This window comes from Gymnogyps californianus, chromosome 1, assembly GCF_018139145.2.
Source record: "Gymnogyps californianus isolate 813 chromosome 1, ASM1813914v2, whole genome shotgun sequence".
Classification (NCBI taxonomy): domain Eukaryota; kingdom Metazoa; phylum Chordata; class Aves; order Accipitriformes; family Cathartidae; genus Gymnogyps; species Gymnogyps californianus.
The window spans coordinates 34,221,612-34,239,282 of NC_059471.1; the positions used below are offsets into that span (position 1 = coordinate 34,221,612).

The 17,671-nt window shown below is 41.2% G+C and overlaps 1 protein-coding gene across 1 annotated transcript in view; it reads left to right on the plus strand.

Moving 5' to 3' along the window:
• Positions 1–770: 770 nt before the first annotated feature.
• The window catches only part of ELF1 (E74 like ETS transcription factor 1), a 40,528-nt gene continuing 23,627 nt past the window's right edge, over positions 771–17,671 (plus strand). Inside the window, exons 1-3 of the mRNA XM_050902245.1 lie at positions 771–833; positions 1,222–1,531; positions 9,726–9,900. Coding sequence (XP_050758202.1) covers positions 1,460–1,531; positions 9,726–9,900 — 247 coding nt within the window. The 5' untranslated portion in view covers positions 771–833; positions 1,222–1,459. The remainder of the gene's footprint in view (positions 834–1,221; positions 1,532–9,725; positions 9,901–17,671) is intronic.

Here is a 17,671-nt window from a genome sequence, read left to right on the forward strand (position 1 = left end):
GAAGTTAAACCTCCTGTACAAAGGCAGTTTTTAATCCTTGCCAATGGCGCTGAAGTCACCCAGGGGCTTTCCTGGGGATCTCAGTCTGGATGGGTACGTGTTAGACTCCTGCCCCTTGTTCTTCTGTCACAGCAGCCCTTAATCAAAGGCAGTTTAAAGAATTTTGATCAAAATGCTAGGCACCACATATTTCGCTTCCTTAAAAACATATGGATTTAAATTCCTAGGCACCAACATACTCCCTTAGGTTCCTAATTTTAGACACCTGTTTCTGTTATTCTTTTGAAATGGTGGATTTTTTTATTAATATATTGGTCACCTTAGTTGTATAAAAAGATTATGTTTTGTGCTCACCCTTTTCCCCAGAAGTGATACAGCACACCTCTTTGTAAGCTCATGTTAACTATGTTTACCTTTGGCGCTGATGAGTAAATGAAAACATGGGAGTTGTAGGCACGCATCCCTCCAGTGAAGCTGTTTACATTCCATAGTTTGGGATATTTTTTTTTCCTTTGCTATTGTACTGTGCAGTTTTTTTGCCTGTTCTAATTTGCCATGACGTGGTCAGTGCTGTTTCCTTCCGGCTGCTTGCGAGCCTGTGGTAGAGATAAGGATACGTTTACAGTGCATTTTTAACAAGAAGCTGAAGATCTCCTTCATGTAGGAACTTGGGGACTCTCTGGATTGTACAAAGAATTTATTTACTGGTTTCATCTGTTTGACACTGTGGGAATCAAGATCTAGAGCATTTTACTTGCAAAATAACAACTTTGCTAAATTTGAACTGTGTGTGAAGAAAGGTGATATGCTTGAGATATCCTACAGCTGAGTAGGTCAGTCTGGGTTTTGTATTTTTACTTTGAATGTACCTTAAAAGATGAGAGTTACTAATGAATGTGAAAACTGCATATATGAACCAAATGAAAAGATGGATTTTCTTTTTGTTAACTTTCATAACTTTTTCTTAGTCTCATGCTTTTAATATGAAACACTTTGAAACTCATGTCTTACTTCCTGAAACAGTTTTATTTTTAAGGGAATGAAAATTCGCATGTATTAATCAGTAAAAGTAATACCTCTAAAGATACAAAGGTGTCGGACTTCCTTGGAGTTATATAGAACAGTTATAGTTCGGAGCAAGCTTTATTGTGACTGCTACTATTTCACATAGCTAAAGCAATAATTTCTTAATTATAACTTTTTTATTTTTTCCCTCCGCAGTGATAAAGGCTATCGAGGTGGGAAGAGCAACTCAGGAAAGGATTTCCCTTGGTTTGTTTCCCTTTGAGAAGAGAAGAACCCGGGAACACTGATGATCTAAGAAATACAAACACTGATACTTGATTCATTTCATGATCCTGCCTTTCTGCCCAGCTGGACCTCAGTGACGCTCTCCATTCTTTCACATTCGAGAACATTTTTCTTCGTATGTGGAGCTGAGACCTGGGAATGCGTTATTATGGCAGCAGTTGTACAGCAGAATGAGCTTGTGTTTGAATTTGCCAGCAACGTCATGGAGGATGAGCAGCAGGTATGGGATGGTGTAAGAAACCATATTTGTTCAAGTTGGTGCTAGGAACACTATGAAAACGTGAGGAAAAAATGTGGTGTAAAACACAAACAAGCAAACACTGAGGTCATTATTGTTGCAGCGGATCTTTGTGCTGTTTCAAAAGCTTCCTGTTGCTTCCTGTAACTTGCATAGGCAGAACAGAAATTGGTTGAAAAGTTATAACTTCTGCAGTATTGCAGAGACATCCTCTTCTGAAAATGTTTTTCCTGTGTCGCTGATTTGTGCCAGTAGAATCCATCCATTTGTGATGCAGAATTCCCCAAATTCTGGTATTTGGTAGTAGTTTTAACTTTCCTAGTGTGCTAGGATAAAATTCTGAATAAAAGTAACGGTCACAGTACAGACGACTAGAAGGAGCCGTAGGTACCTGCTTACTGCTTTTTACAGATTGGTTTCTAAATTGTGTTACTGTATGCCGGCTATTCAGAAATAAGCTTCAAAATAATTCAAATTGGTTTCTTTCACACTGCAGGGAAAATATGTCTCTTTCTATCTAAGGAGGCTCTCAGTTAGGTGTTGATTATCTAAACCACATCCTGTGAGTCCTGAGGCTTCAGTGAAGGATTACTATTGTAAAAATCAGGCAGCACCTCTATAGGTGGTGGTTAATAGTAAGGTTTTGCATTTATTAACAAGAAATTAGGTGTCTGGGTACTGTGGAGAGACAGTTCTTAAAAGGCTGAGAAGTGCCATAACAAACTGTTCCTCTTTTTGTGAATGTGAAAAGCATTTATCCTCCCCTCTTTCAAAAATACTTTTGGCTTTATAGTCTCGTCTCTGGGTTTTCTGTATGGCCTAATATCTGGCTGGGTCAGTGGCCTGTTTCTGCTGTCAGAGTCATATGATCATTTCAATGAACTGAGTGTTGTCTGTCTAAAGTGCTAACTCAGTTTTGGGTGGAACTAGTAATGTAACTTCCTTCCCTGTATTTTTCCAGAGCTTGTGGTAGCCTGGGGATTTAGATATGGGAATTGCACGAACATAGTCGAAAACGAGCCTTATTTATTACCTCTGTTTGTTGTTCGTTGCTGGCTTTTATTTTACAAGCCAATGAGAGAGGGGAGAATTGAGATGGGGAGGATACTTCAGTGTGGTTTCTGGAAGGGGTAGTGCAAGCAAACGTGGTTTTATTCAGTTTAGCTATACGTTGTGCCTCTTGCAATTTCTTCAGATGCTCACCTGAAAAACTTCAAAAATACTGGAGAGCACTCAACAAGGCAATAAAATCTCCCTAAACAGAGCTTTCTCCAGCTCCAGAACAAACTCAAGCTTGGCATTTATCTCATAACCTCAGTAAATCCTACTCCAGATGAAGCATAAGGGAAGAAGGCATCCTGTAGCATACCCTAAAGGTGATGAAATCAAAGATGTGAAAGGCCAAGGAGAGAGAGTGCATAGCAGAAGGTCCATCACTGCAAACAGTCAGATGCAAGCTCCTCTTAAATCACTGGGTTGACTTAGTTCAGATATCAAAGATGCAAGTAGCCAGCTAGCTGGCTGCACGAAGGTAGATCTTAAATACGCAGTTGTAGAAAAGGAGTCCTGCATAAGGAAAGATCTGGGAAGCTGGAGCAAGATTTAGCTCGGACAAGGATTTATAGTACAACATTAACCCAAGAAGATTGCTTATTGCTTATACCTGGTTGATCTGCTTCTTACAACATAGGAGCTATTGCTACTCCTGAAGTTTTTAAATTCTGGACAGATTAGTTGTATTTAGGGATGGATAACACAATTTGTGTACTTTGCAAAAATGTTAGCTCTAGAAGTGCTCTGTGTTGGTCAGAAGCATTTTTTGAGCTTCGTCAGTATACAAAAGGTGACATATTTATACACAGATGTCATTTAACTGATCTTTGGATAATTATTTTTGCGATGCCCCCAAAAGCTGTCATTGCAAGAACTTCAGTACTTTTCTTCTTGTCAAAGCTTTGCCTGGAGCCCTGTTGTGCCAAGAGCTGTCAAGACATGGAACAGCTGCGGGGAGAGGTTCGGGGTCTAGATGGCAGCTACGCTCAGTATTTCAGGGAAGTCATAATTCATGGCTATTTTTTTTATTTTTTTTTTTTTAAGTCTTGGTTAAACAACCATAAATTATGAACAGTCCATTTGCAAATGTAAGCATTCAGCCAGTGGCAGATGCCAATGGGAGGGACTCAATCACATGGCCCCGTGTGAACGGGAAAGGCTCTCTCTTATCAGCTTTATCCTTTTCAGTTTACAAAATAGGATTTTTGTTTTTTTTTTTCCTTAGAGGATTCATTTATCGCATTGTGCATGTATGGTGAGGAAGAAATAGGATGAAAATATCCTTGTAATTTTGAGAAGGGAATAAATGGCCTGCACGAATGCTTCTGATAACCTGACTGGCTGCTGCTCCGTGTCAGAGGTCCTGGTTAAATAGACGGTTTGCCTTTTTTTTTCCTCTTTTCTTTTTTTTTTTTTGAGAGAGACTGCACACATGAAACTGGGCAGGAGCTCCTACAGGCTTTGGCTGAGTCAGTGCTGCTGCCTGAAACTGCTTTTCTTCACGTCTGCAGCTTCTCCTCTCAATGTCTTTTCATTTAGCCCTTCATTAACTTACAGTTAACGTGATACTTGATCAGGACATTCTTGATTTAGAAAGCTGAATAAAAGCGGTCACATAAAGGCTGGATCCGTACTAGGAAGTTTTAAATGGTGCCAGGGACATGCTGAAACATCGCAACCATTAAATTGCTAGCAGGGTCCACAGCATGACCACTCTGTGCCAACAGGCACCTTCTCAAGTGGCTCTGAAGCATGTAGTAAGCTGTGCCTGAAGACACCTGTATCTCTGAGGGATCTTTCTCTCTTCCCTTCTTCTGAGGAAGAGGGGTCCAAGCCCTTAGGTTGGGCCGTGACTTCTGCACCATCTTCTCATGCCTTGGTTTGCTCTTCCATGTTCCCTGGTGTTGCCGTGGGCTTTCTGAAACATTAAGTCACCAGGTCTAGGCCGAGGTCTACATTTTTTGGCTATTTCCAGCTTCTGCAGAAAGTCCCCCCCTTATCCACTTGCAGTTTTGTGAAGACTTTAAGGAAACAATTGTGAGATCCGTAATGAGGTTGTCTCCCCAGGAAAGCAAGCGGCATTTATCTCCTTCCAGCATCCCTCTGTCAAACTTCATAATTTCTCAGATGCTGGCCATGGGAATGCCTTCAAAGTCAAGAGGCTGCCTCTGCTGTTGGCACAGGAACCTTCAGCAAGAGAAAACCGAAGCCCATTTTCTAGTCACCAAGGTCACTTTGCCTCGTTTCGTTTAGTTTTTTTTTTAAATAAATGGCCAACTCTATTGCAAGTCTGAATTCTGTTGCTCTGTTAAAAAAACGGGTTTTTTTCACTGAGGTTTCTTTCTCTTCCCCCCGCCCCCCACCCTGTAGCTTTTCCCTACTCCTATCTATTGCATGCCTTTCCTTCTACCAGTCACTCACTTGCACAAAATTTATTCCACACCAGTTAGAAGCTAGTCACAGTATTCCTGGGACAAGTTTTCTTCCTCAGAGGACTTGTAGTATGAGAAGACAGTACCTCCAGAGCAGAAGAAATCCCCTTTCTTATTTTCCATTTCCATAACCAGGATGGTGTTTTGATCTTCTGTCAGTTGGCGACAGCTGATGAGAAAATTCTCAGAGAAAAAAAGAAACACCTTGTCAGCATGTCAAACACCCAAGCAGAATTTGAGAGCAGGAAGGAAGATTGCTGCCTTTGGCCCCCGGAGGAGGGCAGGGTTCAGTTTTCAGGGGGTCATGGAGCATGACTGATGCTTTCAGGGACCTGCTCATGGGACCTTCCATGGACTTCAGCATCTGTCTGATGGTTGGTCTACAGGACTGGTTTGTAGATAAACTGCAGTGAGGAATTCAGTGTCTAAGACTTGGGAAGATAACAGCAGTCGCTCAACTCCTTTATGTGTCCAGCAGACATGGGAGATGCGTTGAAGCCAAACCAAAGCTTTGGCGGAGCTAGGGTGTGATATTTTAACTATATATTGCATGAGAAAGATGAAGCAGCAGAAGGAGGCAAAAGGAAAAAATACACAAATTGTTTTCCTATGGATTTATGTATTGATTTCTTGAAAATCATTGCTGACACTTTAATTTGGGACTGGTTTTTGAATTTTGGGATACATTGCACTCTTCCTTTTTGTTAGTGCATGTAGAACCACCTTTGTATTAGAAATTATTTTGTGATCTTGCTATTAGAGAGGTAATTTAATTTTTCTTAATTGAATCACTACCTTCTAGTCCTTAATTTAATGTTTTCCCTGCGAGTAATTCTCATTACACATTAGCATCAAAGGGAGCCGTAGTAAACACGGGCTCTTCTGCAGTTCTAAATATGTACAAAGTTATTCCTGTGTCTTACAACAACAGAGCTACAGGAAGCTTTAGCTTGGCTCTCAATTGGGATTCAGGTGCTTTCAATGAAATCAAGAACATTATAGAAGTACTGAGGTGAGATTTTACCTCTCAACAGTCATATATACTGTGACATATATACACATCAGCATACATTAGTAATAGCTTTTAAAACTGAATGAAATGCTTATTAATGAAATCATAACCAATTGCAAATATTGTAGAAAAAAATGAAGACGGTTTCCACAAAAATGCATTTCAAATTAATTTGTTTGCAGTTCTGTGAATGTTTTTCTCTCTGAAAGCATATTATGTATTTGTTCCAGCCTTTCCTTTTCACATCCGTGGCAGGAAAGAAATTCCATACCTTGTACCTCCGTAAGGTATGAGTTGGAAGCAGGTGTAACAATGGTTTTAAAATAAAAGGCCACAAGAAGTGATATTTGCTCTTGACTATTCCAGTTCAAAACTGTTATTAATTTAAAGAAAACCACATTTAAAGTGTCTTAACCACGAGTGAATGCTTTTGTGTTTGTCTCTTGTCTTTCGGAAGCGTAGTGTGTCAGCAAGCTCCTTGGACAGTCCGGTGCCAAGTTCAAGTGACAAGGTATTCCCCTGCCATGGGGGTTTCTCTGCTTGTAGACACACAGTGACCACGTTGGAGTATGTATGTGGTGGTTGTTTCTAGACATGGTCAAAATACAGTTTAACCTTGCAGAGCAGATCACATCTGATCATACAGATCACACCAACTGCTGCTGAAATGCATGACAGCAGCACTATTCAGTACCACGGGAAACATTTCGGTCAGCGGTGAAGCGTGTTTCGGTAACACATGGATGCTTGGGCTTTTGTCATTAGGTTTCACAGCAGAGTGACGAGTAGGGTGTAATATAAATAGGGCTTTGAGAAACTGAGCTGCAAACGTGTGACAATTGGTTGGTTTTATCTGTGTTTCACTTATTATTCTGAAACAGTTTTTTATGACTTGTCCCCACTAAAGAATAACAGCAGTGCTGGAGGTGGTTTTGCCTCTCGGAGGCCAAGTCAGTGACATGAGCGTCAGTCATTAGAGAAGGACGGTGCTGAGCCAGAGTAATTTTTTTATCCAGAAGAAGCTAACATGAGGCTTATTCTGAGCACAGGCAACTCGATGTGTTGCTGCAGATGCTGCAGCTGCTGCACAAGCTGGTGCAATGGTGGAAGCAGGGAGGAAGGAGTGCCTCGCTTCGAAGACATGGCGGGGAGGCAGCTGGCCATTTGCCGATGAGCGTGTAGGAGACGGACGCCTACATCAGACATATACACCCCAACGCCTCCACCCTTTTATAGTCAATGGAGAGGAATGGGCGTTTTTAGGGCATGATTCATCCTATCGTAGTGCAGGAGCCTAAAACTGGCCAGGGAAATTGTGCCCTAGAAATACCCATTTCTCTTGTCGGCTCTGAAGGAAACCTGGGGCTCCTAGCTCAAGTCCAAGTGCCTGCACCACAGCTGTCTGAAGTTAGGTGAGATGAACTTCACCCTTGATGTCTGTGAACTAGAGTAGGCTGAGAAGACTGAAGTCTTCTTACTTGCATCTTCCCTACCTAAAATCCATAGTTTTTACCTGCTCAGTAGAATACTGAACAGATACTTGTAAAGCATGTACTGTTCTTACTTGCAGGTGACAGGAGCCTGAGTGGAGTGATGTATGTGATCCTTCTTTTATTTTTTTTTTTAATGTAGTTACATATATGGGTGTACAATATATGTAACTTATATCCCAAAAGTTATTTACTGTGGCATATTACTGAAATTAAGGTATTTAAACTATTTTTAGAGTGTGAATTGTATCTCAGTAATAAGGCTGTAATGGACCATTTTCCTTCTAGTTTATGGAACATATTGTTGAAAATAAAACCTTTTTTTAATGCATACAGTATTTTCTTTTTCTTCTCTCTTTACAGTGCTTTATCTTTTTTATTGATGTGACTTTTATTTAATCAAATCTATTTGTTTATTCTTGCCTGGAAGCAAATAGGATCAGGGATGTTGGGGTCACTAAACAAACAGGATGTACAATGTGAACACGATTCTTTCTGAGGAACAGCGGGGACCTCTTGGCTGCCAATGATTCCTTGTTTCTCAGCCCCAGCAAGATGCAACCTTGGATAGAGGTGGCCGCAAAGGCGTGGGGTAGAAGCTGTCCCATTGCTTGACTCAATGTACGCCCATCATCTGGCAACATGATTGCACAAGAGGGCTTTAACTCATCTGCCCTTTGTTCATTTTTATTGATCTCCCACCATGTTATTCTGTTTTGAAGCTTATGTTTGGTATAGTAGGTAGGTTATTTGTTGGTTTTTTTGCTTTTGGTTTTGTTGGGTTTTTTGCTTAGCAGACTGTCCATGACAGCCCATAGAAATACTAGTTTTGTTTCTTAATTCTTCCTTTTTTCCTGATTGCCTACCACAGTTGTTGCTGAGACATGTTTTACAAAACACACAGCAATTTAAAGTGGTAATTACTGCCTTTTAAAACTTCTAATTGCACTTTCTACTTTCAGTACTTACGTTCCAGACTCTTCCCTAGGAGAGGCTTACTCCCATATCCATTGTCTGTGTTGAGCCAATAGCTCTGATATCATTTTCCATTGGTGGCAGTGTGCGTAGTGGCAAGACTGTGAGACATGAGCAATCCCTAAGCAAGCTCATAATCATATGTGTGGTTAAATAAAAAACCTGCTTGATCCATGCATATCTGTGCTCTTCTGTGGAGGGTGAGACCAAATGTACATATACTGGTTTTTTCAGAAACATGTTTTAGCAACTTTTTGGTTTGTTTTCTTGTTTTTAAGCTTGCCACATTCATAATGTGATTTATTTTTATAGTGAGAACCTTAGAGTTACACTAGAGTTTCTTTGAGCCTGCTCTGCTGTCATCAGCTATGACTTTCTTCCTGCAAATGACATTTTAAAAGACTCGCTTTGGAAAATACTGTGTCTGTAGTAAATGGTATTTTCTGAAAACCTCTTCCTGTTGAATGGTTGCCTTTTCAGAGAGTGTGCATCTTATTATTATTACCGGTCAGCTTGATTTCTGTTTTCCCAGCTGCCTCTTTTCTTCTGTATCTGATGCAAAATAATTATCAAGACGGAAGGATGATGTCTGAAAGCAGACTTAGGAAGGAAAGCAGGGGGGAAGTAATGTCAAGTGACTAACACCATAAGAATTAGAGAGGAAAAGTATTACGGCACGTATGTCAAGCACTCCCTGTTACAGCCCTTGCTCTTGTAGCAAGTGTCGCCTAAAACAGTGATCTTCAACTAGTGTCTGATGGGAAACTTGGTGCCTGTGAGAGCTTCATCCAGTGCTGACAGCCACAGGACTCGTCCATCCCCAGCTTGATGGGAAGAGCAAAAGTTTACGGTGCTTCCAGCAAGTTGCTTGCCCAGCATTATTGCCAGCAAAGTTTAGCATTTACTCTGCTATGTCACTCCTCTGTATTGTCAGCTTTTATCCTGCAAAATAATGTCGTGGGAGTCTGGTATTACCTACTGGAGTAAAGTCAATATATTAGATACTACAGTGATATTCAGCCTCTGGCCCATAGTGGGACACTGCTGCTACTTGGTTTTATGTGCTAAAAATCATCTCTTGCTTTGGTACTCCCTCCTGACAGTCTAATATTCAAGTGATGTAGTATAGGTCTGTTGAAGTATTAATCAATAAGTGGTTAGATTGGATGTAGTCTAACTACCGTTATCTTAATTTTCTTTTTTCCACCCTCCAGCTTGGTGATCCATCTATTTTCCCTGCTGTCATCGTGGAGCATGTTCCTAGCGCAGACCTCCTACATAACTACTCTGGCTTAACCTGCGTGGATGAACCTAGTGACATGATCACTGAGAGCTCTCTGGACGTCGCAGAAGAGCAAATCATAGAAGATGATGATATTACCCTCACAGGTTGGCAGTAAAAACATTTCTGTGCCATGTTTTTGCACGAAGATGGCTGTGGCTAATGGTGGAAAAAAGCTTAATGACACAAAACAACAGGAAACAAAATTATAGTAGTATTGAATGCTGTTAATTCTGTGCAAGACAGAGAAAATGGCATTAATACTGTTAGCAGGTGGCTTGCAATCCCAGCTGCACAGCTGATAATTGTGAAGAGTTTCATCCATCAACAGAGATTAAGACAGAGACCTGCTCAGAGTACCAACAAGATTTTTCTTTGCTCTTCATAGGATTTGTTTGCTCTTATTTAATGGTTGGTACGTACCTAAGTAAACGTACATACCAAAAAGCAGGAATATGCAGCTTGAGTAGATGTACTGCTTTTAGCTTCCTGAGGGTATACAATTAGCCATAAAATGTGCACGTTAGCATGACTTACTGGTGTAAGTATGCTCAGCATAGTATTAATTTTCGATCCCTAATAATGATTAACACCTAAAATACAGATGTTCTGTGTAAATTCTGTTAGAAAAGGTAGTCCCCAAAAGAAGACAATTCTTAAGAGGAAAGCTCAAAGATATGTCACATTTTTTGAAAAACAACCCCTCGCTGAATGCACGTATTTGAAGCATTTTTGCAGAACAAGTCTGAAAGGTGGAGTGGATACTTCACAGAGAGAGGATCTGTTTCTCCCTCTTCTTTCAGCCATTAGGCTCCACATCTGGACTGTCTCCAGGGCTGGAGACAGCTTGCTGGTTTCAATCATGCTTTTGACATTATTTCCAAAGGCATACTCTGATACAATCTTTTACCACCAAAAGCAAAATAAAAACTCAACAAAACTTGACATGAGGAACAGTTCACAGAGTAAATTGACATGAGTTCTCAGTAAATGGTTTTATCTGATAAAAATGGCTCCTTTTTTTTTCTTAGTAGTGAATTATCTGTGAACAGACTGTGACCGTACAAATAAGTTAGCTGATTATTCAAGAAGGTTTTACATACTTAAACATTATTTCAAGTTGAGACCTCTTGCCAACTATTCACTTGCTATTCATATTAATTATTCACACTACAACTGGCATTTCCTCAGTGTGTTACTTAAGCACCACTTAATGCGGCTGTGTGAATTTTTCATAGCAGATCGTTCTTATGAATCCATATTCACTGCAATACATTGTGTGTGAATTTTTACTTGCATGAGTAATTGTGAAACTCCACTTTTGTGAATGCTCTTGTTAACAATTTTTTGTTGCTGGTCACATGAGAAGGGTTTGCAAATTGGTGCCAGACTGAAAATATGTAATCCTTGTAACCGATGGTGTCCAAGGGTTTCTGGGATACTTTGGAGGCAGACAAGTACGATATTGTTCCCATCATCCATTGTAGTTCAAGCAATCTGGTTTTCTTTAAAGGCAAAGTCCTTAGAAAACCAGAGCTGCCACTTTGCAGAGATTATTGTTGTGAGGGAGATGTTAACTAATCATCTGTTTCACACTCTCCATCCTGCTAGCTACTGTGCATGCTGTGGGTTTCCTTGAAAAGGAAAGTGGATGAGCCCAGGCCAGGCAGGGACCAGCACCGCTGCTGAAAGCTCCTGCTCAGGATGCAAGGCGGGCAGCACTGGCAGCTCAGCCCCCCGTTTCTGGCAGGGAGCTATCCAGCCTAACTCAAGTGGGGCAGAATTCAAGGGTCCAGGGGTGCGAGGGCACCCCACAGGAGGTGAGGAGAGGACATTGGGGAGGGAGCCCCCTGTCACCTCCCTGCCCACTGCAGGCAAGCATCGGCTGTGGCCGCAGCTGCCCGCTTGAACTGCAAAGCTGCCATGGAAGAGACTGGGTTCAAGCATGGCTTGCCGTAGGCTGCCTCTGAAATGGGGCTAATCGTAACTGAAATTTCCCACCTACTCTATTTTTCAGCTGCTTTTTTTTTTCCTCCCTTCTTTGAAGTTCCCTTCTTGATTTTTTTCATGGGGCGTGTTTGGTCTCAACAGTGAAACGCGTTGTTTTGCTCTTTGAAGTTTGTACCAGTCTTTTCAGTGACCTCCACGTTGTGCCTTTGAGAGAGGATCAGACATTATAAAGACTGTACTAATTCCACATTAAAATATTCATAAGACTGAAGTTCACAGCAAAACGAAACTGAATCTGCCATCATTTGTGACTAAACATTACTGAGAAATGGCTGCTTAATATGCAGGTGTTTTTTTTTAAAGTTACTAGTTTTTCAGTACTGTTTTATGACTCTGTCATACATTAAGCTTCTCTTTTCTCCTAAACTAACAGAAATTAGCAGTAGGTCTCCTGAAACTGAAGCAATTAGTTTTTAGGGATCTATCTGCAGAATGATGGACGCTGGTAGGTTTTTCCATCTGTAGGATGTAGCTTCAGCCCCTTAAAACTACAGCTATCGCACATCGGTGATTACTTACCTGTAGTATAAATTATAACTTGCAGAAAACTATAAGAACAGCATCTGTTTCACATGAAACCCTGATGAAAGATGGCTAACAACCAGCTTTTTAGTTACGTTAACGCTCACGCTGTAATTTTGTTATAGTGAATAGGCAGACCTGCCTTATCACCCTCCTCTTTAAAAGCACTTTTCCCTGGAAAAACTGCGATGGCAATTTATGTGGTCAGTTTGTTGCCAATATTATGGGATTTTAAAGGATTAACCATCATGTAGTAAAGGGTGATTAACGAAATAAATTGCAGCATTTGGCTTTGAATGAAGTTTTATCTCTAAAAGGAATATTGAATTGTTTTGGTTTTTTTTCTCTGAAAAATACAGGGGATAATGTTTTGTGCAGAATAAATTCTAGGCCAACTTGTCAGATGGTACAATTTGCTACACTTTATGTACCTTATTAATGTGATTAATTATGGTTATAAGGTACATAGGAAGGAGGAACTAATTGATTATGTAACTTCCTGAAAATGTTGGTTTTATTGTTGTTTTTGTTTTGAGTTTTTTTTTTCAACTTTGCTATGTTTGGCCAGTTTCATTTAGAAAAATAACAGTTAATCAAACTCTGCCATTTTGTGGTTCACCTGTTCTGGCATTGTTTTGATGGGATCAGGGAAGTGGCTGCACTGAGACAGTTTGTGGGGATGAGAGAGGGGGGACAGAGTATTTGCGCTTAGATGCCCTGTGCCGTAGGGTGAATAGGAAGCATGGAAGTGTGCATTTTCATGGATCGATAATGGTGCTTAATAACCAGTTCAGAAGTTATTTTACAGCATTTCGAAGTCCGGTAGCATTTGGCTTGTACATTTGGTGAAACTCCAGCGTTCATGGCACAAGCCAAGCTGGTCAGGTAGGAGAATGAAGGCAAAGAGATGTTAGGTACTGCAGTCCTGCACAAACTCAGCGCCTTCGGTGATCATTTATGATGCTACAAAGAAATCCAAAGGAGTAGTTAGGTGGAAACTGAACTTCATAGTGTTAATCCATGATGATTTTGAGTTGACGAGATGCCAGATGTAAAAAAAACGGGTACGGATTCAGTTACTTTGTAAAGAAATTATTCACTGCTGCATGTAGCATCTGGTTAAAAACAGTGAGGGTTTTTTCGTATAGCTCCCCAATGAGATGATTTTCTTAACAAATTGTAAAGCCTTATTTAAAAAAGAAAATGAAGGGTGATGTGTAGGTCTCCTGAAAAACCTGTGTTCTTAAACTCGGTTTTCCAGTGTCAGTTAACAGTCAGCTCAGAGTTGATACTAAAAAGCAATCGCCTAAATTTAGCGGCCAGCTATTCTGCAAAAGGGGGCTCTGTCCATGCTTAATGGCTCTCTTTCTACTTTTAGCAACTTTAGATTTCTTCTGACGTTATTTTGAGGCTCTGCGGTCCCTGGTTTTGTCTATAGTAAAACCAGCAGTGAATTTAACACAGCTGTGACTAGCACAGCCCTTATCTTGGCCTGGACAAGGACTTGTGTTGTCCACTCTTCAGAGCTGCCGGCCACCAGGGAAGCAACGGGAGCAGGAGGGGATTGCTGAAAGCGGTGTAAAGCTTTCAAAAAAGATACTAGGCAGGAGTAGGGAAAGCAGGACTTTGGACTGAGGCGGGGAGGTTCCAGCGTGAGGCATAGTTTCTTTCTCCGCCAGGTGAGAAGAGCAGAAAGCTGTGTTTGGGCAAGCCTCGCATTAACAGCAAGCGCTGATTCATAGCGAACCTGGAGTCGCAGTAACTGGGCTATAATTGGCGTGCAGATACAGAGGCTTACATTTGTGGCTTGCTCAGATAAACAAGAACTTGTAGAGTACCCTGGGAAAAAAATGAAGTTACTTTTGGGTGTGGTTTCCCTTCTCCCTCCTCTCTTTTCTCCCCCTCCCCCTCTCCCCCCTTTTTCTCCCTCCCCCTTTTCTCCCCCCCTTTTTTTCTTTTTCCTCCCCCCCTTTTTTCTTCCCCCCCCCTTTTTTCTTCCCCCCCTTTTTTCTTTTTCCTCCCCCCCTTTTTTCTTTTTCCTCCCCCCCTTTTTTCTTTTTCCTCCCCCCTTTTTTCTTTTTCCTCCCCCCTTTTTTCTTTTTTCTCCCCCCTTTTTTCTTTTTTCCCTCTTTTTTTCCTCTTTTTAAAGTTTCTACCTATTTAAGATAACATATGAAATCTGGTACTCCTCAGAAATTACCTCCCCTAACACCATTCTTTCAGCCCTGACTTTGCCAAAGTGTAACAAATAAGCTATTTCATCCCAATTCTTCTTCAATTTTTGACTGTATCATAATTGCCAGTGATTGGAATACCTTTCTGCAACATTAAGAGAAAAACTAAAATAACAGACACCACCTTGCCTTTGGTAGTTGAGTTGGTTATCTCCAAGCACTGTCTCAAGTTGAGTGATGCGAATTGATATCTTGCTGCTAGTTGGACAGAGAGGTGGTGCTCCATCTCCTTTGTGCGGTGCCCCACACCTTGTTTGTGTTAGCTCTTGAGTTCTTGTAATTCAACTTGGTAACCCAGCAATACCCCAAAAACTTCTTTTCAGCCATTTTATAAAACTAAATTGTCTCACTACGTGATCAAAAAAGCGTGAAGCCTGGCTTGTGTTAAGTGACAGGAGTTTGGATCATGAACCAGGGGCAGAGATGGGAGGAAGAACCACAGCCCTTGTTTTTTCAGCAACAAGGAAATATTAATTTGGCTCACACCACCTTGTGAAGTCATCTTCTAAGAGGCTTGAAGGGTGTTAGCAAGGGCATTAATGTGGAAGCGTGTTAGCAAGGGCATTAATGTAGTTAAAATTATTTTTGCCATTCTTTGTCTGTGGATAGACAGATAGTTGGCGCTCCTTATGTTTTTTGTGAGCATCAAATTATATTAATTTCTATGTTTACATTATTTATATGACTATTATAAGTTCTTTTCATTAGTCTTGGATATGGATGTCGACTTCGAGCCACAGGGTGTAACAGCGATGTAAAGCTGGCGACCTCTGCCTTGCCTGCCATTATTCAGAGTGAAGAATTGACTCTGCTCCGTCACCTCAGTGCCTGAAAGCAAGCAGGTGGATTTGCTCCTCGTACAGCTCTCGCCAGGGAAAGAGCAAACAGCGGCTGCTCCCTCCTCCCCACCTGCAGCACTGAGAACCAGGGGGTACCACTGCTGGCTTTTAAATTGTATGTGGCAGTGTAAACCAGCCCTGCTCAATGGCGTTGGCTGAGCTAGATTGTGGCAGGTTACCTTCCTGTCCATTCAAACAACGTCAGAACTGATGACAGCTGCTTTGGCACTACTGTGTGCCTATATTTAGGGTGACATCCTTATTGTGGTCTTCGTTATGCTGGTAGATGGTATGGAAAGTTCCCATCCAGATAGAACTAAGAACCAGAAGCGATCAAGTCAGCACTGCTGGGCCAAGTGTGAGCATGCCTGCAGACTGAGTGGACTGCGCCTGGTTCAGTCTTTTCCTCATCTGGCCAGGCATTCCCTAGGGATGCTCTTTGGCTCTTGGGGCTGAGATGCTCTGCGACTGAGCTCCTGAGCCTCCAAGCTGCACAACAAAAATGTCAGCAGTTTGCTGCCCCGTCTCTCTCTATGGCTTCCCAAGCCAAGACCTTAGTCCATGCTCACTACCTCCCCTTTTCTTTTCATGCTGTCCTTCTCCCCTGCTCTGCGTTTCTCATTTCTTAAGCCTATTTGGAGATGTCAGCCAGAAGGTGCAGATCCTTAACTGTCTGAATGTCCGTGTAAGACGTGGGGTGGAGGGGGTCCTGTAGACAACAGAGTGAGTTGCTGTGTGGGTCAGGGTTTCCCACCGCCTGTCTACTTTATTCTGTCTTAGCCTGAGCCTGTGACGCTTGGGGCATGGTAGGACTAAGGTCAAGAAAAAATCCAGAAGGTAAGGAGGCTTCTCCTGAGCTCCATGTGCTGCCTGTAAATCACAGCTGGGTAGAGGAGGTAGGGCTGATGTGTGAATGTCTGCATTTATCTTTGCCCTCTCCTAATGATACGATTGCTGAAGCTGTAAACATTTGGTGTGAAACTCAGGTTTTTTTGTTTGGTTGGTTTTTTAATTGTGTTATTGTTTAGTGCTAGTGAGCTGGGTGCTTTGTTGTTACTGTGATGATTTTTTCCCGCCCCCCCCCAAAGTATAGAAATTCTGGCATAAAACTCTTGCTTTTATGCTAAAAAGAAATGTTCCAAGGTCATTGTGTTGTGTTTTATGGTGCATTTTTGCTTGTTCTCTCAGTCAGTCTCCTTTTTTTTTCTTTTTTTTTCTTTTTTTTTTTTTGGTGACTGCCCGACCCAAAATTCCTCAAAGCTAAACAGGGAGAGAGGGCGTGAAGCTGACTCATTACCAGACTCAGAGAGTAACTGACATTCATTGGTGTACGAGGAAGGGGAATACTAATGCAGCCCTTTGTACCGCTTTGATAGATGCAAGTGAATTCCCCAACATAGTTTCGAATTCATGTCAAAGGATAAGGAAGCCTGGCCCATGCATTTCCATCCAACAAAGAGTAATTTCTAAAAGAATATGTTAAACAGTTCTAAAGGTTTACGGTACCAGGTACTGGAACTAACATCTAACTTACTTGTCACACTACAATTATTTTGGAAAAAATCCTCTGGTAAGGTACTCACTCCTCCAGTCAAACCAATATTCTCTTCTTCGACAGCTGTTATTTTGCAAAATGATATTTTATTGGATTTTTTTTGGTGTGTCGCTTCAGATGACCTTATTTATAAATTAATGCTCCAGAGCTTCAGATTTGTCTAATGATCACCCAAAAAGTAGTCAAACTTTTTGAAAAGTTTGCCAGCCCTCTGTATTGCTTTTTGTGTTTTATGTTTGCTTTCCAGTGTGTTCCTGGAGACTGCACTGTTAGCCCTACCTGTAATCCCCATGGATTTGAATGGTTTAGGATTCAGCTACACCTTTATATCATATGCTCTCTAATAAAAGTTGTGGAATATTTTCTTGTCTGTCCTCCAGGCTAAATGACAGGATATTTTTGGTGAGCATCTCTTAATTATGGAATTCACTTCCTTTGGACCACCATAAGAAGAAATTAGTGATACTGGGTTTTTTAAAGGATACTGTCTGGAATATTGTTTGTGGTAGTGATATTTCTTAGGGTTCACGGGTGTTGAGTTTTACTGCATGTGCTTGATCAGCAAAGAGAGGGGTTAGAAAGATGAGGCAGAAACAAAGGGTTTGTGTTGGTTTTGTTTGGTTTTTTTTTTAATACATACAATCTGAAAAATGTAGTGTATTAAATAAATTATTGCAGTGTGCATTTTCTCCCCAGCTAACCTGTTACTACTCATCTA